Genomic DNA, 27,354 nt, shown 5'->3' on the forward strand with positions numbered 1-27,354 from the left:
CTGACACAGCTAGATGGGTGACTTTCCTTTTGGAGCTGTGAAGAGCTTGGCACTCAGCTGAGCTGGAGCTGGTGATCCCTGAGGGCCCCACTCCTGGGACATTGGACCTCACCATACAAGTCAGGGTGGACCCGGCCCCCCTGGGTGTGAGTCAGACCAGGATGATGGGAATGCCCAAGACAGAACAGGGGAAGGGAACAATCTACAAAGCGGCAGACCTCAATTTATGAAGAGATAACTGAATTTGACTGAGTGTAGGTGAAAATGACTGGATTAAAATTTCTTCTGGAGGGCAGCCCGGGTGGCCCAGAGGTTTAGCGCCGCCTCCGGCCCAGGGTGTGATCCTGGAGCCCCGGGATCGAGTCCCACGTCGAGCTCCCTGCATGGAGCCTGCTTCTCCCTCTGCCTGTGCCTGTGTCTCTGGTACTCTCTCTGTGTCTCTCATGAATAAGTCAATTTTAAAAACTTTTTTTAAAAAATTTCTTCTGGAGATAGAAATGGAGCATTAAGATAAAAAACAGAACAAATGAAAAAACAGAACTAAGTCCAGTTTAGGAAAGAAACATAGTGTCTGAACACAGTTATATTAATAAAGAGCTATACCTTTCAGAGCGTCTGACTGAGGCTCGGCCCATAGAGCGTGGGACTCTTGATCTAGGGTAGTGAAGTGAGTTGGAGTCCCACATAGATGTAGAGTTTACCTAAAAAAAGAAAAAGATCTACATCTTTAGAAATGTAGTTCATCTTAGATGGTAAAGTTAATTATAGTTGTTAAAGAATGTAGCCAAAGGGCATTTGGGTGAACCAGTTGGTTAAGTGGCTGATTCTTGGACTCTCGATGTTGGCTCAAGTCATGATCTCGAGATCCTGGGGTTGAGCCACGGCTCTGTGACCATCAGGGAGTCTGCTTGAGATGTTCTCTTTTGCTCCTTCCCTGCTCTCTCTCTCAAATAAATAAATCTTTAAAAATAAAAAAATGTAGCCAATAGCCAATAACGCCACCTAGTGGCAGAAGTGTTAGGTGGCTACTTATGTCTTGGAAAATATACTACCAGTCTTGATAAAATAAAAATTTTTGGCCTCTTCCTCTCTGTAAAGGCCATAATTACAGCCATATCCCCCAGCGTGGTTTTCTAGAGGTAGGTGTTAGTTTTATGAAGGTTATAACAATATTTTCACATCAAGGAACAAATTATAAAATTAAAACATGTAAGAGATACATAGTGGAAAATGTGGATATAACATTCATAAAACAACAAGGATGTCATTATTCACATCAACAAGTCTTCCTATAGTAGTTAATTTATGGGAATAACTCATTGCACTAGGTTGAATATTGTCACCCAAAGTTCTAACTCCCATACCTGTGAACCTGACTTTATTTAGAAATAGAATATTTTGCAGATGTAATGAGGTCATAACAGATTAGGTTGGGCCCTCAATTCGGTGATGGGGTCCCTGTAACAAGGGAGGACACAGGGAAGAAGACCATATGGAGATAGAAGCAGGCAGTGGAGTAGCACATCCAGAAACCAACCAGCACCAAGTTCTGGCAACCACCTGAAGCCAGGAGGGAGGCATGGAACGGATTCTCCCTTAGAACCTGCATAAGGAAGCAACCTGGCAACACATCGGTTTCAGATTTCCAGACGTCAGAATCATGAAAGAATAAATTTCCTCATTCTCAGCCACTCAGTCTGGAGTACTTTGTTACAGCAGCTGTGGGAAACTAATACACACCTCTGAGGTCCAACGAACATATGGAATTCCCTTATGTTTTCTTCATATGCGCCACAAACCATCTCCTTCTTTGAAGTTCTGGGAAGTACAAAGTGTCAAGAGAGCTTCTTTCATGGACATGTGGAAATGTTTATATCCTGTTGTTTGAAGTAAATGTCTAGGCCCAAAGTGGCACCCCTCTTGCCTGGGGGAGCCATGTCAGGAAATCAAAACTTGGATTCTAACTTTTGAGTTCCTGTAGATGCTCCTGGACAGCTATCCAGCTGGCCAATCCTCAGCTGCCAAGACTCCAGTGATTTCCTTGTTCTCTTAAAGCCAGATATGCAAACCCAGTCAATCGACATAAGCCAAATACAGAGGTCCCTGACACGGTTCAACTTATGGTGTTCCAACTCCACAGTGGTGCGAAGGTGATGCACATCAGTATAAACTGCACTTGGCATGTGAAACGCTGATCTTCTTTGGCCAGGGGTCCATCCTGTCCCCTGATGCTGGGCAGCTCCCAGCCAGCCCTGCAACCCCTACGGTCAACAATTGATGTACTGACAACCATTCTGTCACTTTCAACACAGCATTCAATAAATTACATGAACTTTCAACATTTTATTATGTATTTTTTTAATTTTTTTATTTATTTATGATAGAGAGAGAGGCAGAGACACAGGCAGAGGGAGAAGCAGGTTCCATGCACCAGGAGCCCGACGTGGGATTCGATCCCGGGTCTCCAGGATCGCGCCCTGGGCCAAAGGCAGGCGCCAAACTGCTGCGCCACCCAGGGATCCCTTATTATGTATTTAAAAAAAGATTTTATGTATTTATTTGACAGAGTGAGAGAGCACAAGGGCAGAGGGAGAAGGAGAAGCAGACTCCCCACTAAGCAGGGAACCCGATGGGGGAATCAATTCCAGGGCCCTGAGATCATGACCTGAGCCGAAGGCAGACACTTCACCAACTGAGCTGCCCAGATGCCCCTCAATGCTTCATTATAAAATGGGATGATTTTGCCCAACTAGAGGCTAATGCAAATTTAAGGTAGGCTACAGAAAGCTATGAAGTTAGGTAGATTAGGTGTGTTAGATGCATCCTCAGCTTAACAGTATTTTCTATTGCTTTTAAAAAAAAATATTTTGTTTATTTATTCACAAGAGACATACAAGAGGCAGAGACACAGGCAGAGGGAGAAGCAGGCTCCATGCAGAGAGCCCGACGTGGGACTCAATCCAGGGTCTCCAGGACCACGCGTTGGGCTGCAGGCGGCGCTAAACCACTGCGCCACCGGGGCTGCCCTACCTGAGATGGTTTAAGCACGACATAAAATGTTTTATATTCAGCAAACGCAGTAAAAGTAAGGGTAAACGAAGGTCGATTGTGGATATAAAACAGAAGTAGAATTAATAGTGGGTTGGGGAGGGAAGTGGTAGCAAATTCGATCAAGGTAACTAACTTGGGGGACTGAGTTAGCTCCTAAGTAGAGCAAGTTTGTGACATATGGTAAAATGTTCAAGAACAAGCCAGAAAGACCCGTTGCTCCTGGCAGGGAAAGCCTGGGCTGGACACAGTGTGGAGCACCCACATGCAGACGGTGGTGGAAGCAAGAGGAAGGGAGTGGAAGCTCATGTGGCTCCGCAAGAGGAGGGAATCCGAGGAAAAGTCTGAGGAGGAGCCAGGGAAGGAGAGCAGAGCTCGGAAAGTGTGAGATGAAGCCAGAATGCATCTGACACCAGGGCTTGAAATGAATTCACTAACTGGGAACTGCTGTGTGTGGAGTTTGAGACACAAAACAAATGCATGAAAGGAATAAACAAAGAGACAAACCAAGAAACAGATCCTTAACTACGGAGAACACACTGCTGGGCACCAGAGGAGGAGTGGGGGGCGGGCGGGGGGAACAGGTGCTGGGGATGGAGGAGCGCACCTGTCGCGATGAGCACCGGCTCCCCTGGGGAAGTGCTGAGTCACTACATTGTACACCTGAAACTAATATTACCCTGTATGTTAACTCACTGGAATTTACACTTTTTTTTTTATTTTTATTTTTTTTTTTATTTATGATAGTCACAGAGAGAGAGAGAGAGAGAGGCAGAGACACAGGCAGAGGGAGAAGCAGGCTCCATGCACCGGGAGCCCGACGTGGGATTCGATCCCGGGTCTCCAGGATCGCGTCCTGGGCCAAAGGCAGGCGCCAAACCGCTGCGCCACCCAGGGATCCCCTCACTGGAATTTAAATTTAAAAGTTGCAAGTGCTGTAAGGAGATCAAGTAAGAGGAAGATTGAAGAACCTTTGATGAAGCAACAGGGACGATGACGTTGGCACAGAACCAGTGCGGACCTACGGCAAGGAGCACGAAGTGGGAGACTGCGGGCGACACTTCCGAGATGTTTAGAAGAAAACAGAACAAACTAAGGTCACAGCGCCAGCGAGGTAGGGGACGGCGGCCTCGGCGGCCTCTCGAACGTGTCTGTTAGCGGGTCTCAGACCCACTGCGTGTCCGCGGCCCCGAGGCTTGCTGGGCCCTCCCAGCTCCCGCAGATGCGGGGAGCTCGACCTTGTGCTTTCCAAGTTCTCAAGCGGTAACGCTGCTGTCCAAGGACCGAAACTATACTAACCGCGGTTGTAGGCAAAGGAAGAAATAACCAGAGGCTGTTTGGAAGGTATAGCAGATACTTGGATTTGGGGAGCAAAACCCAGGAAGCAGGAGATGGAGTTTCAGTGAGAAAGTGAACGAGTCGTCCCGAGTGAGAAGCGAGGACAGGCAGGCGGGGGAAGATGTGCACCACCAGGCAAGCCTGGATGGGAGGGAAGGCAAGTTGCAGAAGTTCACGCCTGAAGGTCACATTTCCTCTGCTATTTTCTCAAAGCATCTGCTGAGAATGGTGGAGGTAGAGGACACCTGCAGCAGCCACAGGGAGATGGCCGCGTGAAGGTAATCCCAGATTCCACTTTTTTTTTTTTTTTAAGATTTTTTATTGAGAGAGAGAAAGAGATAGCAAGAGTGGAGGGAGGGGCAAAGGCAGAGAGAGAAGCAGACTCCCCTCGGGGTAAGTAGTCCCAGGACCCCAGGATCATGACCTGAGCCGAAGGCAGACGCTTCACCAACTGAGCCACCCAAATGCCCCATCTGCTCTTCCTCGGAGGCCCCGTACTTGTCTCAACAAGGAGTGATTTCCCAACCTGGCTTAGTGCAAATTCAGCTCTTTCCTCAGACCTCCTTATCCTCTCCATTCCCACTGCTAAGCTTCGAACATCAGCCACGATTGAGGAAACGTCCAAGCACCATCAGTCTGCCTCCGTAACCACAACGTAAGAGGAGAAACGCTGGATTTCTTGAATCAAGGAATGAAAACAGCAAACTCCCTAACATCCAGGGAAGCCACCTGTCATGCTTCAGGCTGGCAGCCAAAGAGGAGAGCAGATCTAAGTTTGGATCAGCACGTGTGACCTTAGATCATGACCAGGTCAGAGAGAAGCTGCTACGTACTCTTTCTACTCACTGTAGGACGTCATGATTTCTGATCATGATTTCTTAAAATTTACACCAAGAATTGCGTATATTTACATGGATGTCTTTTTAAAAAATCAGACATTCATAAAAGTTTATAAGTAAGAATCTAAGACTCCAGACTGTCCATGGGTCAAAACAGAAGTGTAATGGTATAGAAAGTCCATATTTGATTTTACAGCTTAGAATAAACAATTAGAAAATAAAGGCTCCTCATTCGAAGGTTAAAACATTGACCTCTGTTCAATCTACGCTATTCTCAAACACACATGCTCTCATTCACTGACCGCACATTTGAGTGCCTGCCGACAGCCTTCTTTTTGCATTTTTTTAGCAGGACTGGATCCAACTTTTGATATTTTGGGGAGTCTGAGAAAAAAAATTATATAAAATTACAAATTTGCCCTTTTTATTTTTATTTTTTTTAATTTTTATTTATTTATGAGAGAGAGAGAGAGAGAGAGAGAGAGAGAGAGAGAGGCAGAGACACAGGCAGAGGGAGAAGCAGGCTCCACGCACCGGGAGCCTGACGTGGGACTCGATCCCCGGTCTCCAGGAACGCACCCTGGGCCAAAGGCAGGCGCCAAACCACTGCGCCACCCAGGGATCCCCAAATTTGCCCTTTTTAATTCGAACTTTTTCATGTTAAGTTGTATGAGTTCTTTATATAGTTTGGTTATTAACTGCATGTTGGATATGTCGTTTATGGGTATGTTCTCCCCATTCAATAGGTTGTCTTTTTGTTTTGTTGATGGAGTCCTTTACTTCATTTTGGTGTAGTCTCCAATTTTAGTTTCAGGCCTCACATTTAGGTCTTTAATCCACTTAATTTTGTGTATGGTGTAAGAAAGTGGTCCAGTTTGAGGGCACCCGGGTGGCTCTGTCAGTTGGGCGTCCAACTTTTGATTACGGCTCAGGTCATGATCTTGGTCATGGTTGTCAGGCTCTGCATATGGCAGAGTCTGCTTGGGATTCTGTCTCCCCCTCTGCCCCCTCCACCCATCATGCTCTCTCTAATCTTTAAAAAAAAAAAAAAAAAAGTAGCCCATTTAGCCAACATTATTTATTGAAAAGACTGTCCCTTCCCCATTGCATATTCTTGCCTCCCTCGTCATAGATTAATTGGTATTCAAGGCATAGGTTTATTTCTGAGCTCTTCATCCCCATCCGTTGATTTACATGCACATTTCTGTGCCAGTAACACACACTTCTCACATCCAGGCTGTGTTGTTCCATCCATCGGGCACAGACAGAAGAGACTCACCATAGTTCCCAAGGGTCCTAGGGTTTTCAGAGTGGTACATGAGCACTGGCTTCAACTTGAAGTCACCAGCTACATCGGCCCCTGACAAGAGTCAGCCTGTCCTTTAGCTTTGAGGTACTGATTCTGCTCTGTAGCTCTGAAAGTCCTGGATGGCACCTTCTTCCAGGAGGCCAGTCCATCCACATGGAAAATCTGTTAAGTGTAGCCACCTTCGGTAATGCTCTTAGCTGGAACGTCTGGAGAACTTACTGCCATACCTTGCACTTTGATGTTATGGACACAGCTTTTCCTTAAACCTCATGAACCAACCTCCGTTTGCTTCAGGTGTTTGCAGCTTCTTCTGTCACAGCCTTCATGGAATCGAAGAGTTGGGGGCTTGCCCTGGGTTAGGCTTTGGCTTAAAGGAGTTATGGCCTCTTTGATCTTCTATCCAGACCACTAGAACGTTCTCTGTATTGACAATAAGGCTGTTTGGCTTTCTTATCATTATTGCATTCACTGGAGTAGCACTTTTAATTTTCTTCAAGAACTTTTTCTTTGCATTCACAACTTGACTGTTTGGCACAAGAGGCCTAGCTCTTGGCCTGTCTCCGTTTTCGACACGCCCTCCTCACTGAGCTTAATCAATTCTAGCTTCTGGTTTATTTATTTATTTTTTTTAAAATTTTTTATTTATTTATGATAGTCACAGAGAGAGAGAGGCAGAGACACAGGCAGAGGGAGAAGCAGGCTCCATGCACCGGGAGCCCGATGTGGGATTCGATCCCGGGTCTCCAGGATCGCGCCCTGGGCCAAGGGCAGGCGCCAAACCGCTGCGCCACCCAGGGATCCCTAGCTTCTGGTTTAAAGTGAAAGATTGGCGACTCTTCCTTTCCCTTTCATACTGAGATGCCGCTGTGCGGCTACTAACTGGTCCGCTTTCAACAACATTGTGTCTCAGGCAGAGGGAGACCCAAGGAGAGGGAGGTGAGGAAACAGTTGGTGGAGTCGCAACACACACATTTATTGATGCAATATGCCGTCTTCACATGGGGGCAGCTCAGACACCTGAAATCACCACAGAAGTACCATCAAAGATCCCTCGTCACTGTAACAGATAGGATGAATGTTTCAAATATTGCAAAAATTACCCAAATGTGACCCAGACACAACATGAGCAAACGCTATTGGAAAATCAATCCAGTTGTCACAAACGTCCAACACGTAAAATCCTTTTCTGCAGAGTGTAGTGAGGAGGTGCGAGGTGTAGCCCACAGAGGATTCCCAGGGCCCGACCAGGACTTGGGAGAGGCCCAGCAATGAGTGGCCCAGGAGCTCAAGGTTAGCGGGAAGTCTATCTCTAGGGTTAGGTGAATACTATACGGAGACCAGACTTTTCCAAATTAACCCCCCTGCCCCACCCCACACCCTGCTCAAGTCCCAAGCTGAGCTCAGGGTTGAGTCGGAGTCCATAGACTTAATGACATCCATCTGCCCCAAAGTCCCACGTTGAAGCCTAATCCCCAGTGGGATGGTATTGGGAGGTGGGGCCCTGGCTTTGATAAGGTTAGGAGCTTCATGAAGGAGATTAGTGCCCTTACAAGAGACCCTGGCACCTCTCTCAGCCCTCTCTCCTCCATGTGAGGACGCAACCAGAAGTCAGCAGCTGCACGGTGGAAGAGGTTCAAGACCAAAACCACCTGTGGTGGCACCTTCATCTTTGACTTCCAGCCTCTGGAACGGGGCGAAACAAATTTCTGTTGCTTATAAGCCACCCAGTTTCTATGGTACTTCCATGAAAGACACTGTCCACAACCTTATTACTAAACTTTCTCTAGCTTTGAAATTTAACTATTTCACAAATTTTCCAAAAAACACAAAACATGAAATAATTATATATATTACTTTTATCTGACATATAAAATTCATATTGTGGTTATGACCTGGCCTATCTAACCTGATGGAAGGAATGCATTAATCACGTTCAGGTCTGAAATATCTTATCTTTTCCAGGCATGATAACCTTAGGCTGCTATCACCATTGGGAAAGCTACACTTCTGATAGCTTTCATCATCTAAAAGAAATCTAAAAGAAATAAGTGGATTACTTTTCATGTTTGATTCCTAAGGCTAAGATTTACTGTTTCACCATGAAATGTGTAAATATACTTATTACACAAATTTAACTCTCAAAAATTACTTAAGAGTAGAACATGAACATTTTCTGGATAGGTGAAGGCTTTTATATTACATTTTTATTTTGCAAGAAAATAAATTATACAACTTAAAAAATAAAATCCAAAAATTAAGCAGTTCATTAAAATATTTCAGCCTACTGCATACAGAAACTGCTACCATTTAAAATTGTACAGCATTATCATCTCAGTATGTAGTGGCACACATTCAAAATCGTATATACCATACGAAGATAGATTACAACTTAGGAACGCAAATTTGTTCAACACTCCAGACAACATATATAGTGTAGATGACAGGAAAGCTCTCAAGTAATGTTGATTTCACAAACATGACCTTGGAAGAGTTTATAAGATAGCATCCCAGTCATTTACATGAAAATAGAAAAACCGGCTTGAGTTTAAGATAGCAAATCTTTCTGGAAAACTAACAAATCTTTCACTCAAATTGAATTTTTAAAATTTGCCCTGTGAGCTGGGCCAATGACATCCTACTGCAAATAATGCAAAATACTTTGTAACTACTCTGGTCATATTTTGTATTAAATTCAATAAAAAGTAAAAACAAGAAAGCTAACATTTCATTTTTGGAAATTGTTAACATTTTATGCACAAAGTAAGAGACTTAAATAAACACGCTGACAATGCAGGGACCCCACCAATAAATGTAAAAATTGGAAGACTTCATAATTTATTTCAAGATCCTCATTAAATCATTGAACACTAATGTCCTAATAGTTTTCTCATTGAAAGTATTAAAATTGTTCTCTTTTAAGTTTTGCTTCATGTCTACTTACTCTGGCAATGAGAGGACAAAAAGGTTAACATTTTCCAGATGGCTCCATCTTTAAATTAGAAAAGGAGTGTTCACAGTTTAAATTAACCTGTGACATATCCCATTGCCCTACTCCTGGTGGCCTAGATTCTTCTCCCTTAACTATGTCAGGCTTCGTCCCTGCTCAGACAGTACCACTTTTAAGTGCAATCAGAGAAAAGGGACTTAATAAAGGATACTAACTGTGATTCTGTACTTTTAAGCTCATTGCTGGTACGGTTTTTTTCAGATTTTTTTTTTTTAATTAGCAAATCTATCATCAAAACGTATTTAAAGAAAACTTAACAATGGTATAGGCACCTCGTCAACTAAACTGTTTTCATAAACACCAAAAATTAGTTAAACTTTTGTATACATAACAAAAAAAAAAAAAGATGAAAACTGTAAGTCTACAGTATTTGCTGCTGTTCAATTTCCCAAAATATAATTAGGACATAATTAGGTATTAAAAAATTTATAAAATTTAATAGAAAACTTTGCTATGGATTTAGTTACCCACTTTTGCATTAAATTCTCTTTATAAATCAAAACATCATGGCTCTCATTCTCAAATTAAATGACCAAAAAGATGAGAAATTCCAAACATGTTCTGGGAACAATTATGGTTTAAAGCAACAAATCTGAAACTTTAAAAAATGACCTCTAATTCTCCTTTCCATGGTCTTCCCTGGGCATTCTTATATGGGAAAAGCAAATATGCCCAATCCTAAACTATTTGTTAAATGTAAGGGCCACAATTATTACAAAATTATTTTTTAAAATTTCAAACATATCCATCGTCCACAATCATCAATTTAGTTTAATTCTCCATAATACACTTGGTCTAATAATGGACACATTATTAGAGCTAAGTGTAAGATTTTAAATTAGATACAACATTCCAATTTCCTATGTTTCAGAACAGGTATATGAATATATACCAGTGACACCTTCAATGTTCTGAATTTGTTCTCCTTCCTTCCAGCAGACAGCTCACAATGCCTCTTGGCTTGGGACTGGGGATGGATTCCAGGGAATGTTCCTGAAAGCACTCTGCATGATACTGTCCACCGTACACTTTTCAAAGCTCAGCATTCCAATTCCTACCATTTCCAAAATCATAGGTTTAAAGTATTACTTGGTATCAAACAAGATAGAAAATGCGAGAAACTTGGAACATGCAGTGTAATGAATAAAAATCCATGTAGAGCCACTCCTTCCCAACAGGGAATACGTTCCTCTGCTAAGTTGCTGTGTCCTCAAGGCCTGAACTCTGCATTACTCTGGGTGTTCAGTTGTCAGCAACTAGTTAAGTTGCTACTTTGGATCGACTGAAACAAATAAGGTAAGTGTTGCCCTCTGAACATTTAAAAATGTTTATTTTTTAAAATATATAAATATATATGTACATATATTTGGCAAGTTTACTGCTCATATTAAGACTGAAACAATTTTGCTTATGCTTTTCGGGTCTTACGTTGCGGTTTTTCTCTTCCCTTGGTAATGGACAATCACTACTTTTTACAACAGAATGTCTTCCTTTCCAGAAACCTGAGGCTATAAATCCCTAATCATGAAATGTTAAAATTCCAAAATATCTCTATGCTCAGGATCAAGAGGTCAGTTACGTAACTATATTATATAAGAGTAGATTTCTGCCTTGTTTTCAATAAATTTGGCATAGTAAGTATTAGGTGTACAAACGTTAAGTGTGTAAGTGAACACACTTTGTTTTGCCATTTTTGACTGTGCAGTTGAAATGACCTATCTCCATACATTTTTTTTTAAACAATTGAAGCAACAAATTAATATAAGCTTCAGTTTTTCAAAACAAGCTCTCCAGCCATGTAAGATTTTAAATCTCCTTATTTAACGACAAACATCTAAACTAGCAGTCTCCTGCTTAAAGAAAGCCAACATTTCTAAGTTGGAAAAATTCAGTATCATTTTCAGGTCACCATTAAATCCTGTCACTTTACTGGAGAGGGTGTGAATAGTGTGATACTGTTAAAATACTTATCTTCTCACCTACATCTGCGCCACCCCCCCAATATTGTATAGACCAGCTCCCTCTTTTGATCAAAAGAAACCAAGAGTGCTATTTCTAGTTTTAATTGCATTTTTAAAAAAACAAAACATAACAGCATTATTCAGTGCACGAATATCTGAAGATCCTTCCTTGTGCAAGTACATTTTTGTAAGAGAGAAAAAAAAGAGGAAAAGAGGAAAGCAACAAGAACCCCGCCCTCACCCTTCCCGACTATTTCTTCTGGTGGGTATAAATCAAATTTACTTTTACAAGTTCATCATGGGCTCTTCATGAATGCAAGTTTCTCCACAAAACAGCATGCTGTTACAGAGTGTGCAACATGAAGGGAATGCCATCATGCTAACTAATGTGACTGGCAAAATATAGTTGTTTTGTCAGATAAGGCAGAGATTTTAATATTTATGTAATCAAAGTCCAAATAAACTTTCCTCCAGCACAAACTGTTACAACTTTCTGCCCAAGCACTCTGAAATCTGGGTTCTTAATGTTGTCCATAATATTCAAGATTATGCCATGTATATGAAAGTATTGATGTCAGACTCGTCTCTCCTGATGTATTTGTGCTCTATTAGCCACTCTATTTGCTCTTTTATCATTTTCTTTTGTGGCAAAAACATGTTTTTCAAAATTTCTACTAATTCAGTCTGCAGCTGAGCATTACTAATTTTCTTTCTCATCTTCATTATTTGTATGATAGCTTCCTAAAAGAAAAAGAAAAATGAAAGACCATTAATATATTAAATCTTAAGTAGAACAAAACATAATTTTCTATGTATTTCATTCTCTTTTCAACATCTATTCAAAAGACTCATTACTAGTTATCTTCACACCAGGAGCTTTTACTTAAATAAAATTACCTTTTTTTACTCACTGTAAAAGAAAATCTGATTGCAAAGATTTTGAGGAAAAGCAAAATTACCCATAACTGCTTTGTAGAAAACCACACCTATTGTTCTGGGATACTTTCTTCCACACTATCCATATTTTAAAAATTTATCTTATATGTGAACTCAGTATGTATATAATCAGATATTGTGTTAAACATCAATCAAGATATAACAAACCCCTTACCCACCCTTTTCCATTGTCCACAGAGTTATTTCTTGGGGTAGCCACATGTCAGTTGGTGTCTATTTTTAAAAATCAGTAATTACTACTCTTTACTTATTTATCAGAATAATAAATTATATTTGCAATAAACATTACTTCCAGTTTATTGATTCAATTAAACATTCTGACTTCCTAAAGCAGTAAGCACTGTTTGCCTAAATCAATTTTATAAATATTTCCTTGGTGATTCAATTACTATTAAGCTTGTAAAAGGGATAATTAGAAAATTATTAAATATTCTTTTCTCTTTTGCTATTCCAGTATAAGCTCTGTCCTTAGCAAAGCAAAGGGATCCGTCTGCCTTGGTGGAGATTAGAATTTGTTAAAAAAGAAATGTGAAGGGGCGCTTGGGTGGCTCAGTGGGTTAAGAGTCTGCCCTTGGCTCTCATGATCCCAGGGTCCTGGGATTGAGTCCCACATCAAGCTCTGTACTCAGCGGGCACTCTACTCCTCCCTCTTCCTCTGCCTGCTGCTCCCCCTGCTTGTGCTCTCTTGCTCTGTCAAATGAATAAATTAAAACATCTTAAAAAGAAATGTGAAAACAAAATGAGGGGTAATATTGGCTTTTAACATTCACAGTGAAGTTTTGCTGCAAAGCAATAACAGACTGGGGGGCCAGACACGGTTTGGCAAGACAGAAGAATCTTCCACGTCCCCCACAGAGACATGAGGATCCCACCCCTGTCATTAGGAATCCTTCCATTCTCACTGTATTCAGATGCCAGGCTCTTGAGGACAGGGGCTTAGTTCAAGGGTCCAGATAGAAAGGAGGAAGGGGGAAAGCCGTTAGGCACATGGAGATCCCGGGAGCCAGGAAGGAGGAATGACGTAAATGTCTCAAGCTCTCCTCTCCCAGCTTTGGCAGAGCTGAGGAGGAGACTGTGCTTGAGAAGTGAAGAGAACAGCACCGGGGCACTGGCCCTGGCCTGCACCTTCTAGCTGGACGTCACTGGAAGAGGAGCATGACAAGATGCCTAGAACACGCACTCCTGCACCTTCTCAGTTCCCACATGATGCAGACAGGGTGTCGAGCTCACAGACCCCCATAGGCCTTAAGTGCTGGGCAACGGTAATCCCGCAGGACATGACAGTGACAGGGTGCCAAGTGGACCAAGGGGCCACATGGGAGATGTGGCAGGGTCTTGGAGAGTTGAAGAGCTCAGTAAGAACAGAGGACAGGCAGTCAGAGCAGGGAAGAGCCCCTGTAGTCCTTACCAACTGGAAAAAGAATGAACCAGAGCTCATCTGCTAAGACATCAGCAGGAGACAGCAACAGGAAGTCAGTCCCACAGGTGACAGATACAGCATCCCACCAAAAAGCAAGGACCCAGGACATTGTCATGACAACAGGATGATCCCTTCACTGTCACTATGAGGTCCAGTGAGTTCCTCTCACCCTCGATCCACCCAGATGCATCTGAGCAGGGATGGCTGGAGGAAGATCAGGGGAAACAAGCAAGGCTGAGCACGACCTAAAGGGACAGGCTGCCTTACTAGCCTGGACACAGTTATCCAGTTTAAGACAATGTAAAAAAATTAAATTTCCTCTGCATATCCTGTAAAATGACTATAACTGCTCAACACTAATCCATCAGGGATTTATCCTGGTGTAGCCAGAAACTAGGACCGTATCCTGATTTTTCACCCCAAACAAAAAACTCCCCCGAATCTTATTGAATAATCCATTCCCTTTTGCAGGGTCCATGGAAATTATTTCCTTCATTCCAAAGTTTGTCTATACATATAGAGTAGGTTCAATTCTGAGTTATTTTCAACTCATGTGCCCATTATACTGTTTTATTTTTGTAGATATTTTAGTAAGTGTTCATAGTTCACAAAGGGAGTTCCACCAACACCTTAATCTTTTTTTTAAGGATCTCAAACACTCTCATTTATTTATTCTTTTTAAACTTTATTTGTTTGTTTGTTTGTTTATTTGAGATAGAGTAAGTGTGAGAGAGAGCACGAGCAGGAGGAGCAGAGGGACAGGGAGAAGCAGACCCCATGCTGAATGCAGAGCCCAAGGTGGGGCTTGATCTCACAACCCTGAGATCATGACTTGAGCCAAAATCAAGAGTTTAGACACTCAACCAAATGAGCCAGGTTGGTGCCCCTTTCTCTTAAGTTTTTAAAATTTATTTATTGCTAAATAGAAAAGAAACTGGTTTTCATCCATCTTTTTCTACTTTATCATACTCTATGCTCTAGAAGTAATAAAAAATTTTAATCTTTTCTTCTCACTTGTTTTATACTTTTTATTGAATTGGCCACAGTTTCAAATAATATTAAATAAAAACAGTGAAAGTGAGAACTTAGTTTTAATAAGAATACTTCTAAAGTTAATATGGTCACACATCAGTTGCAATAGGTGTTCTTTCTCACGTCAAAAGGGACCACAATCCTAGCTTTAAACTGTTTTTAAAAGTAGAGGTGTCAGGCTGGCTCAATCAGAGGCACATGAGATTCTTGATCTTGGGGTCGGTCATGAGATCGAGCCCTATACTGGGTGTGGATTGCTAAAAATAAATAAATAAATAAAACTTAAAAAACAGTTTAAAAAAATATTCCCTAATTTCACATTACAATGGACTTATAAGTCTTAAAATTAAGCAAAAATTTAAATACTTCAGTCTTAGAATTGTCAGTTATTGTGGACACACAGTCAGTTGTAATCAAAGGAAGATACAGCTTGATGCCAAGGTTCTGCCCAACCAATGGAATCTACCAGAGGCTACCATGATGTACAGACCTCGCTTTCAGCAACTGAGAGAATGCCAGCAATGCAATTCTTAAATTTCAGTAAAATGAAAATTAGCTCTTCATCATAGTTTGAATACCTACATGCTTTTAAATAAAAAAAAAAAAATTGAAGGTAAAAAACAAATTAAAAAATATATATACACATTCTGTCTTAGAACAAACCTGGGTTCTAAGTATTCTTAGTTGAACTATTCCTTCATTCTCTTCTTCTCTCATCCTTTCTGTAGTGAGCTGCAAGCGTCCAATCAAGTTGATTTTACCCCTTTTCTGAACTTTTGCATTTTTTCTATAAAAAACATTGAATCAAATATTTTACAGTAGAAGGCCTTTTAACATCATATTATAGCAACAATGTCTGAGAAAAAAGATTTAGAAATATTCTAAAGATTACGACCCAGAACTATTGAAAGGAAAAGTAACAAATAATTGACATACAGCTTTATTTAAAATGAACCATATAATTTCCCCTGAACACAACAAAGGCTCAGTTGTTAACGTATGGGTGACAATACTCCTGTAATAACAACTAATATAATTTATACTGCCATGAAAGTGCTTAGATAGCTGAAGATATATAGACTATTATTCAGCATTATCTAAGTGGATTTTAGGGGAATAAAGCCTCTTTAGAGTGCAATATAATCACACAATAAATGTATCCTGGACAAAAAAGTAAAGAAGTAAGCATCTCCAGTTCATTATTATGTTTAATAAATAACTAAATGGCATAACCATAGAGTGATGTTTTAAATATAATGTAAGGAAAATACTGTGCTAACAATAAAATACCAAAATTCAAACAAGGTATTTTTATTTTACATCAACCAATGTTGACCTTACATTAGACTGAACTCCTGGTTCACTGAGAAGAGGGTGCCTTCCGTAAAGTCTTTGGGGGAGTTGACTTGAGGTTCATACAATAAAACTTGCCGCTTGAGCTTTGGGAAAGCTACTAAAGACTATGAAGAATAAAGAGAAAATGATTAACATCTAGAAACGTTATGGAGTATGAAGACCAATTCTCCAACATGACGAAAAGAGGTGAGAACAAATTATGAGCACAAAAATCATAATTCAACTTTTATTTGGTAGCTCAATGAATAAAAGAATGTACATGTATCATGAGAAAAGATCAAGGAGAGAAGACGTGGTTATGAGAAAGGAAGCAATAAATGTCTCTTTACAGTAAGACAAGACACCAGAGGGATGGTTTATATGCCATTACAGCAAACCCAACTTGCTGTTTACACACCAGCCACTTCCCTCTAGAAAATTATTATTCTGGAACTTTCAAGAAGTCTGCAGAATGGGGGTAAAATGTAGCTAAAGCAGGAGACTAACAAGTACATTTTATAAGCCTTCAAAAGGACCAAAGTTTCCTAATTCTCACATTTTTGGTCATCATAAAATCTTTGAACACATCCTCAGTATGAGATCTGTGGTCACACTCCTCACAGGTAATGTTTAAACATTAACTCAATCTTTCTCTACTTTTTTTCTTTTTTGTCTTTCACATCTTGGTAACTTGCTTATTTTCAATTTCTTTTTTACCATGAATACCTCATTGGTGCATTAATCCCTCACTAGTGTATTTTTCTTGGTTAAAAGTCATTTTCAGAGTGTTATGAATTCATAAATTATAAGCAAGCCATCAAATATTTTCTGCCTTGTGACTGGATACAACTTAAAAAAAAACAAAACATAAAACAAACCCATAAAGTCCTTCTAAGCTCAGCATCAGGGAGTTCAGTTGCAAGTTTTAGATTTTCAAAGCTGATTTTCTCTCTAGGTCTTTGGTTCCATGCAAACAACACAGCCAGCTGAAACGTTGTTACCTCCAAGTCGTATTGACCTACTTCATTCTTAAATGTTATCTGTAACAGACAAAATAATATAAAGATGAGACTCTCTTCAGGATTACCATCTCTCTAGTATACTATCCCTCACATGAGATAAACATGAAAAAGACTGCTAGCTGTCTACCAATATCCATCCTTATGTGGTAATCAAAATTTTAGCAAACCTTAATGACTACCCAGAATAAAGGTTCAAATCCCAGCTCTCCCGGGGGCAAAATGTGGTCATGTGACCAGTTCTGTCCAATGAGATGCGAGTGGAAATGATGGGGAACCTTCTACAAGTTGCTCCTGAAGTAGTACATTCTCATCTTTCCCTTCCTGTTGGGCTGGAAAAGAGCCACAGAGGGGATCGTATTGGATCTGCAGACAAAAGCAATACCCTAGCTGATACAACCAGAAGCCCACGTCCCTACAACTCCAAGGACTGGATCCAGTAGATCTGTTCACACTTGACCTGTGAGACAAAGAAAGATCTCTCTCGTTTAAGCAAATCATATTTAGAGTCCTGGTACTTTCAGTTAAAACAACAGCAGAACTAACACACCATCTACTTACAATTCCATTTGACATGAGATGATGCCAATGTAATTTTCTACCACTGTGATTTTTTTTGTAGAATTCTTCTACTTCAGGTATCAAATCCTCCAGTTCAGTAGGAAGTGAGACAAAGACTTTCTCAGAGCTCCTTGACCAGGCACCAGCATTCAGAATTTTTATATTAACTGAATCAGCTACAGGCAAGAATATCAGAAAATATGAAGTAACCAATCTTGAAAATGGATAAAATTAAAAAGATATAAATATGTACATACTGGGTAAGCTTTGGTGAAAAATAAAACCCTAAAGGATTTTGCTAGAAGAGTCCTTTTAAAAAAAATTATTTTTTTAAAGATTTTTTTATTCATGAGAGACAGAGAGGCAGAGACATAGGCAGAGGGAGAAGCAGGCTCCATGCAGGGAGCCCGATGTGGGATTCGACCCTGGGACTCCAGGATCACTCCCTGAGCCAAAGGCAGACTCTCCACTGAGCCACCCACGCGTCCCTAAAAAAAAAAAAATTAAGGATCAGAGGGGCACCTGGCTGGCTCAGTCAGGGGAGTATGTGACTCCTGATCTCTGGGTCATTGAGTCTGAACCCCACATTGGCTATAGATATTACTTAAATAAAAATAAAACTTAAAAAGGGGGGGAGGGTAGTTTTCAGTCAGTTAAGCATTTGACTCTTGGGTCTCAGAGCTCAGGTCTTTTTTTTTTTTTAGATTTTATTTATTTACTCATGAGAGACACAGAGAGAGAGAGAGGCAGAGACATAGGTAGAGGGAGAAGCAGGCTCCATGCAGGGAGCCCGATGTAGGACTCAATCCCGGGACTCCAGGATCATACCCTGAACTGAAGACAGACACTGAATCGCTGAGCCACCCAGGCATCCCTCAGCTCAGGTCTTGATCTCAAGGTTGTGGGTTCAAGCCCCCTAGTGGGCTCCATGCTGGATATAGAGCCTACTTAAAAAAATAAACAAACTGGGGTATCTGGGTGGCTCAGTCCGATAAGCATCTGCCTTCAGCTCAGGTCATGATCCTGGGGCCCTGGGATCCAGATCCAGCCCCATGTCAGGCTCTCTGCTCAGTGGGGGGTGGGGGTGGGGAGGTGTCTAGTCTGCTCCTCCCTCTCGGTCTACCTGCCAAATATTCTTAAAAATTAAGAATAAATACAATACATAAATAAATAAAGATAAAATCTTAAAAAAGAAGCAATTTAGTCTCTTCATGTGGCTGGATCTGAAACATGTAAAGCACAGGCAACTGAGCATCCAACTCTTGGTTTCAGGTCAGGTCATGATCTCAGGGTCATAAAATTGCGCCCCATGTTGGGATCTGTGCGCAGTGCAGAGTCTGTTTGAGGGTCTCTCTCCCTCTCCCTCTGCCCTTCTTGCTCATGTTCTCTCTCTCAAATAAATAAATAAATCTCAAAAAATAAAATAATAATAAAAAATATACACATAAGAAGGATTAGCAAATCTAAATTCTGTTAAATTCTGTTTTGCTGGATGTCTTCAAGGAATGTGGACTCTGTAACATCTTTGTATCTGTTACTGCTATGGCTCATTTTTAATATATTGGAAAATAAAGATATTTTCTTTAAAAAGGTTATATACACACACACATAATTATAAAACAATACCTGGTAAAGCCAATTTATTATTTTTGTGCATTTCCTTAAAAGCTTGGTTCAAATCTTCAGATACTTTTATGTCCTGAAACATTCTAGCAAGCTTGTTTACATAATCTGCTGGCATACCAACTTCCTATGAAAAGCAAAGACAAAAGAGGTAATGAACAATAATATAATCTGATATACTATTAGCTTTTAATGGAAAACTAAGTCTCAGATGCCTTAATATAAAATCATTCCCCTTTTATTTATTAGAATATTTATATTCTATACTATTAAATTTGATTCTTAAAAACTAAACAAGGTCACCCCAGCTTTCTCTGCATGATTCCAGTAGACATCAATCAGTCACTGCAGCGTAGTTCAATAATACCAATCCCTCAACAACACAAGTTAACTCTCAGTTATCACCAAATATGAAATGTGAGGAATGTATAAAGTACAAAATCTACTTCTCATCAGTGACCAGTCATAACACTTTTTTCAAGATCTGTTAGTTATCTGTTTATTCAGTTTATCCACAGAAAGCAAAACATACAGTTTTGTAGCATCCTTGCCTTCCAGTGATAAATCCACTTAACATTTTATAAAAATGGATAATCAAGAGGCCTAAGTGGCAAATGACGATAATAAAAGCATACGAAGGAAATAAAAATAAAGCTGGAAATGAAAATAATCTAATAGAACATAAACGGCACATTGAGGTTGTAATGTTGATACTGTCAACAATGAAGACTCTAAATATACAGGAATAGGAACTTAAGGCAAATTATCTAAGGTAAGTTTACTGAAGGTAAATTATCAATATAAGTGAGAAAACAGGACGCCTGGATGGCTCAGCGGTTGAGCATCTGCCTTCGACTCAGAGTGTGATCCCAGAGTCCGAGATCAAGTCCCACATCAGGCTCCTTGCAGGAAGCCTTCTTCTCCCTCTGCCTCTCTGTGTCTCTCATGAATAAATAAAAAGTCTTTAAAAAACAACAAACATAAGTGAGAAATGAGTAGTAACAAAACAAAAACAATCAAGAAGCCCTAGAAGAAGCAACACCAGCAAAAACTTTCACAACACTGAGAGCTCGAAAAACAACAGGCTGGAAGCCGACGACCCAAACTGACAGAGAGTATCACAACTCTCCCAAGGCACAGGGAAGATGCTGACACCGAATTCTAAGTCACAAGACGAGAAGGCCAGGGCTTGTCAAACTACTCTTCATGTACAGGACAGTCTTCCTGAGATACAACTCATCTACCATAACACTCACTCTTTCAAAGTATACAATTAAGTAGGTTTTGGTGTATTTACAGAGTCTCTGTGGACTGGCCATTGTGAACATTTTGTTTTAGTGGAATCATATACTACGTGGTCTTTTGTAAATTCTTCCACTAAATTCTTCCACTTAACATATTTTCAAAGTTTACTCATGTTGTAGCGTGTGTCAGCACTGCTTTTCTCTTGACTACTAAATATCCCATTATATGATTAAACCATATTTTGTTCATCCCTTCACCAGCTGATTGACAATTTGGGTTGTTTTCACTTTGTGGCTCTTATTAATAATGCTGCTGTAAACATTCACAGACAAGGTTCATTTCTCTTGAGAAGAATTACTTAGGAGGAGAATTGCTGGGTTGATTCTTTTTTTTTTTTTTAATATTTATTTATTTATTATTTAGGATAGACATAGAGAGAGAGAGAGGCAGAGACACAGGAGGAGGGAGAAGCAGGCTCCATGCCAGGAGCCTGACGTGGGACTCGATCCCGGGACTCCAGGATCGCACCCTGGGCCAAAGGCAGGTGCTAAACCGCTGAGCCACCCAGGGATCCCCTGCTGGGTTGATTCTATGTCTAACTTCTAAGAACTGCCAAATTGTTTTCCCTGGTGGCTACATGATCAATTTCTCCTCTCCCTGCCACACTTGTTTTCTTTTTCTTTTTAGCCACCACAGTGAGAGTAAAGGAGAATGGGAGGAAAGCAGGAATAAAGTAAGTTATCTCACTGTGGTTTTTTTTTTAAAGATATTATTTATTTATTCATGAGAGACAGAGAGAGAGAGAGAAAGAGAGAGAGAGAGAGAGGGACAGAGACATAGGCAGAGAGAGAAGCAGGCTCCCCATGGGGAGCTTGATGTGGGACTCGATCCTCATACTCCAGGATCACGCCTTGAGCTGAAGGCAGACGCCCAAGCACTAAGCCACCCAGGTGTCCCTCTCACTGTGGTTTTGATTTGCGTTTCCCTAATGACTAATGATGTCCAACACCTTTGATACATGCATTGGCCATGTAAATATCTCCTGGAAAGAAATGTCTATTTTAATATTTCACCCATTTTAAACTCAGGAGTCTTTTTACTGTTGAGTTGTAAGAGTTCTTTATGTGAGAGCAGCCCTCGGCAGCCCGGGGGGGCGGGCGGCTCAGCCCGTCCAGGGGCCGCGTGAGGCATAGGCGCCACGAGGGGCCGCCCGGAGGACCCCCCGCCCCCCGCCGACCTTGTGCTCTGCTCCCCAGGCCGGCGGCTCCGGAGGGCTCGGGGTGGCCCGGGTGTCGGACGCGAGCAGGGCCGCGGCGGCCGGAGCTTGCCGCGCAGGTTGAAAGCTACAGGTAGCAGCCGTGGAAGCTGGAATATTCTGATGCTGGTTATTTTTACTGACCTACAGCAACTCTGCGGCCTAAGCATCACTGGCGAGGGAAACTCAACATGTGCGGAAATCCGAGAGGAGGTTGAGCCCTTGCCCGGCACAGAGGCTCCCTCCTCCTCCTACGGACCTCAACCCCCGCTGCCCACCTCGAGGCTTCCTTAGGGACCTGTCGTGGTTGGATAGAAGCTTATCCCACGCCCGTGAGACGGCAGACGTCGTGGCCACCGTCCTTACGAACACATCATTCCCCGTTTGGGGCTGCCTCGAACCCTCCAGTCGGACAACGGGCCCGCCTTCATATCCAGCATAACCCGGCAAGTGGCTGAAAGTCTCAACATCTCCTGGCAACTACACATCCCTTACCATCCGCAGGCATCGGGCCCTCCTGAGAGCTCATGCTGACTCACTCACCCCGGCCCCGAACGACCTTGAGGACGATGAGATTCCTCCCCAGAAACTGCTCCCAGGTGACCAGGTTCTCCACAGGAGTAGCAGCCCCGGCCCCTTGCAAACGCGGTGGACGGGACCCCACACCGTCATCCTCACTACCCCAATTGTGGCTAAATTCCTGGGCCACCAGCCACGGGTACACATCAACAACCTTAAACAGGCCCCCGCCGACAGTAAATGGGCCTCCCAGATGGTGGGCCCCACCAAGCTCCGCTTGGTTAAGTCTCCTCCTAATACTCCTCCTGAGCCCCCCCCCCCCCATGCAGGCGGAGTCATGTGACTGCATGAGGGGCTCGGGTACCTCGCGCTACTTCTCGGCTTATACCTCTATGCCAAAATCTTGCTACCAGGGAAAAACGCCAACCCTCTGCACGTCGCCCTATGCCCCGGGAAGGACCTTTTGGACCTCTGAGCTGTCTCAAACCTTTCGATCCCCCTGCACTAAGTACCCCAAATCTGGAAAAGTCTGCTGGACCTATTTGGCCCAAATAGGACTCTCTGATGGGGGAGGGGTCCAGGACCAGGCCTCCCGCAACCACTCCCTCCAGAGAGTACGGCAACTCCTGTACAAGCACAACCCGAATATAAAGGGATCCATCTCGACTCCTCACGGGGAGCACCCTCCACCAAACCGCTCACCCTAACCCTCCTAAATTCCAGTTACAACCTCTGGAAAAATGTTTCTGGAGGACAAGATTGCTGGATCTGCTTTCCTTTTTCTTCCCTCACTAACATCATCGGGATCCCGATTCCTAATCCTGGCCTATACCCAATTTCTCCAATAAAACGGTCCACATTGGATCTATCGGTGCTCCCATACCGATCCTGAACCCCATCTCCTCCACCCGTCATACCACCAGCAATATCTCCACTCTCCCCTACTGCGCCCCCTCGGGAATCTTTCTCTCCTGCCCCACAGGATTCTTGTTGCTTAACCGCCAATGACTCTTTAAACTGCGCTCTGATCCTTCCATCTCTGACCACAGGCATCTATTCCTCTGAACAACTCTCGTCTCAAGTATTCCCTACCCCTACCCCTCGAGAAAAACGGCTGTTTTTCTCCCCTTCTTAATAGGGGCAGGACTAACAACTGGGGGGGCAACTGGGGGGCGAGACTGGGAACCTCCATTAACTTCTATTACGAGCTCTCCCAGGCACTCAATGAAGACATGGAATGTATAGCCAACTCCCTCACCGCCCTACAGACTCAAGTCACCAGCTTAGCTGCCGTCACCCTGCAGAACCGACGGGCCCTGGACCTCCTCACCGCCGAAAAAGGGGGACCATGCCTGTACCTGAACAAGGAGTGATGCTATTATGTCAACCAGTAGGGCATAGTCACCTCCAAAGTCAAGGAGCTCAGAGATCAGATCCGAGCAAGGTGTCAAGATGACTCTATTTGGGGCTTAAAGCCTCAAGCCTGGGTGACCTAGCCTCTCCCCTTGGCAGGGCCCCTCTATATACTCCTCCTGTTAATCTTAATCGGTCCCTGCCTTACACGTTATGTACAAGAGCGCCTGGGACAAATGACCAGAATATCAGTTAACCAACTCCTCCTACAGCCCTATTGCCGCCTGCCCACTTCCGATGGCCTCTACGACGGCACCCCACTGCCTGCAGGAAGTAGCCAGAGCAAAGTCAACGCCCCCTGACACCAGTATATAAAAGAGGCCAGAATGATGGGCCAGCTGGGAAGTCGGGGCACCGAAATGGTGGACCTTCCACCAACCCTCTCTAAGATGACAGACTTTCTTGCCACCCTCACAATGGGCCTTCTGGGCACCATCGGGAGACCGACACTTCCATTTGGGAAGTGCCAATCATCTACTCCTCGCCCCGTGTGCCCTGAGCACTACGTACCTTACAGATATGAACTCGGACCCATGCCTTGGCGATGATCCGACACACTTCCCCCCGCCCCATGCTCACTAACCACCACATGCCTCGCCTTTTTTGGGCACAAGCCAGGGCCCTACCCTGACCCAATAAAAGAACATCACCAATTCCTTCCCAGTGTGACTTCCCCGACTCACTCCTCCCCCCCTCAACGCGTGTCATGGAACCTCGCCCGAGGGTGCTTGCAATAAAGCTCGTCTGGGATCCAAAAAAAAAAAAAAAGAGTTCTTTATGTATTCTAGATACAATACTGGACATATGAATTGCAAATATTTTTCTAACTACCTCAGGTTTTTACAAAGAAATAGTACTTTAGTTCTAAAAGATTCTATCCTTTGAATTACAGTGTCCTAAATACTCATTTTACAATTTTCTTCCCATGTGTGAGTTCTTAATGTTTTAGAAATTTCTCAGTTACAAAACAATTTTTCCCACTGACTGTTAGCATTAAGATCATGTTGCACACTGTCAGTTTGCAGAGTAATTTTTACTATCCTATACTATCCTACAAATCAGAGCAATCTATGTGTATTTTGAAATATATATAAATGAAAGACATATAGAGCACATATAACTACATATATGATCTTATATATGAATATAATATTATGTATCTTAACATCATATAAATAAAACACATTCATTTTATTTTTTTAAAGACATTTTAATATAACTCAAATCCCATTAAAGTGAACTGACAGGAGCAGACTTAAAATAGATATGAGAATCTAGTCATAATCAATTAGCACTGATTATTTAATAAATAAGCCATCATCTTTTATGTACTGGTTCTTTTAGCTACATAAAGGTCTTTATTTACAAGCACCCTTAAGCATTTGGTACTAAAAACACCTTAATGCAATTATCTATCCACAGCCCATTTAATAAGGCCAGTTCAAATGGAAGCGGAAATATATCAGAAGAAAAGCAATAGCAAGGGTGTTTCATTAAAAGTCTTTATTAAGAAAATATACTTTATTAAATATCACTTTATTTCGTATTCTTGATGCCATGTTCTTATAAAACGTCCCCTACTTCTTTGACACTAGTATCACCAAAATGTATTATTGAAGAACACATAAGAATCATGTGCTATATTAAGGAAAACAAGTATTAAAAAATGTACTTACTCTTAGCCACTCTACCATATTCTCTTCGATTTCACTATCAGCAGAGATGTCTAATATAAGACGTCGTGTCAAATGAGCTTTGTGGTATCTCATAAAAACATCCTTATTTTGTACGTATTTAAGTACCAACAGCTGCACAGAAAACAATGCTACTTTCAATTCATGCATATTCTTGGCCATCTCTCTGAGACCTTTCCATAACCCCAATGTTAAAATCCCAAAATTTACCGAAGCCTACAGAGTTAGAAGCCTGCTGAACCACCCAACTCTGAAAAATGACTCGCCCCAATATCCTACTTTACTACTTTAAAAGTTAGCACATTTGAGACTGTAATCAAATCACCTTTTAGTTCCTATAAACATTAATTTTATGGATTTAATAAATAATGTAATAAAACTTTACATGAAAATTAAGGGTTATTCCCAAAATTTCTCTTCTCCATAGCCTTCTCACTGTGATCTGACACTAATCTTCTAAGCCTTTTGTCTATCTTTTCTATCTTTACTTCTTTATCTTTTTCCTCTTTGCATTCCTGGTCTTATAGCATATTACGCTAACACCCAGGAGACAGAAATGCAAGGTACTAACTACACTCACTCATTCCAAGTTATCTACATCTAGCTCTCACAAAGAAAGAAGTGACAAACTTCCAGACTCTCTACTGTCATTTCCCCTTCTTTGTCCTTTAATGGGAGCCAGCATTGAATACCTTTAAAAGAATCAAGCAAGGGAAAGAATTAAACACTATTTCCCTTTTCTAGAAGCTACAAAATAAAAATTTCCAAGAAGAGAAATAACTGGCCTGGAGAGCTCTTACACTATCAAATTCCACAACATTCCACAACATGAACCGCGCTCACAGAAAGTCTCTTCAGCACCACACAAATTCCCAGTAACGTAATTACAATTTGTGAAACTTAAGAAAAAAAAATACATACCACTTCTTTAAGCTTTGCTTCAATCTCTTCAGATGTTAGTTTTTTGCTTAATGGGGTTTTTCTTAGCAACATGTCACAGTAGTTGGCAAGCAGCTCAGGGCATTTTGATTCAGGCTGAGTTTTTAACCCCACCCTAAAAAACAAATTCAAAGCAGTTGATGAAAACTGACTGATATCTGCACATATTTTTTTCTAAAGCAGATTTTTCACAAATTTCTTTTGTATAAATGCAGTGATGAGCGCTAAAAGAACGATGAACAGACGATGAGGGTGCACAGCTGAAGGAGACACTTTCTCTCAGGTTCCTGATGCTGAACCTGCAGGACCCTGGGAGTGAGGCCCACAGATATTCTGTGGGCCAGATATTCTGTGGCCAGGCAATGCCCTGCCCACTCTAGTGGCCTTGTCAATGATCTTTACAATTTTTATTCAGGTACTTACTTGCTAAATACTTTTGAAAAAACTGTAAGTCCTTGCATTTTATAAGTTAACATTTAAAACTTTTCATTAGTATGTCAAGAAAAAACTGTTCCTTTGCTCTCTGGAATGTAACCCACATAACCTACATCACAGTGATGTGATACCCGTCACCGATTTTATTTTTTAATTTTTATTTTTTTAAAAGATTTTACTTATTTATTCATGAGAGACACAGAGAGAGAGAGTCAGAGACACAGGCAGAGGGAGAAGCAGGCTTCATGCAGAGAGCCTGATGTGAGACTCGATCCTGGGACTCGACTCCAGGATCACGCCCTGAGCCAAAAGCAGGCGCTAAACTGTTGAGCCACCCAGGGATCCCCCATCACTCATTTTAGAAAACTGTACACAAACTTTTCTTAAACAATGAAGAACTCGTAT

At 41.7% G+C, this 27,354-nt stretch overlaps 1 protein-coding gene across 1 annotated transcript in view; it reads right to left on the reverse strand.

Moving 5' to 3' along the window:
* Window positions 1-8,716: 8,716 nt before the first annotated feature.
* Window positions 8,717-27,354, reverse strand: part of CUL5 (cullin 5) — a 95,411-nt gene continuing 76,773 nt past the window's right edge. The window contains 8 exon segments of the mRNA XM_035717060.2: window positions 8,717-12,243; window positions 15,575-15,698; window positions 16,253-16,371; window positions 17,125-17,286; window positions 17,827-18,002; window positions 19,453-19,576; window positions 25,558-25,689; window positions 26,497-26,629. Of these exon segments, the coding sequence (XP_035572953.1) occupies window positions 12,049-12,243; window positions 15,575-15,698; window positions 16,253-16,371; window positions 17,125-17,286; window positions 17,827-18,002; window positions 19,453-19,576; window positions 25,558-25,689; window positions 26,497-26,629 (1,165 nt within the window). The 3' untranslated portion in view covers window positions 8,717-12,048.

Source organism: Canis lupus, chromosome 5 (assembly GCF_003254725.2).
Source record: "Canis lupus dingo isolate Sandy chromosome 5, ASM325472v2, whole genome shotgun sequence".
NCBI lineage: Eukaryota > Metazoa > Chordata > Mammalia > Carnivora > Canidae > Canis > Canis lupus.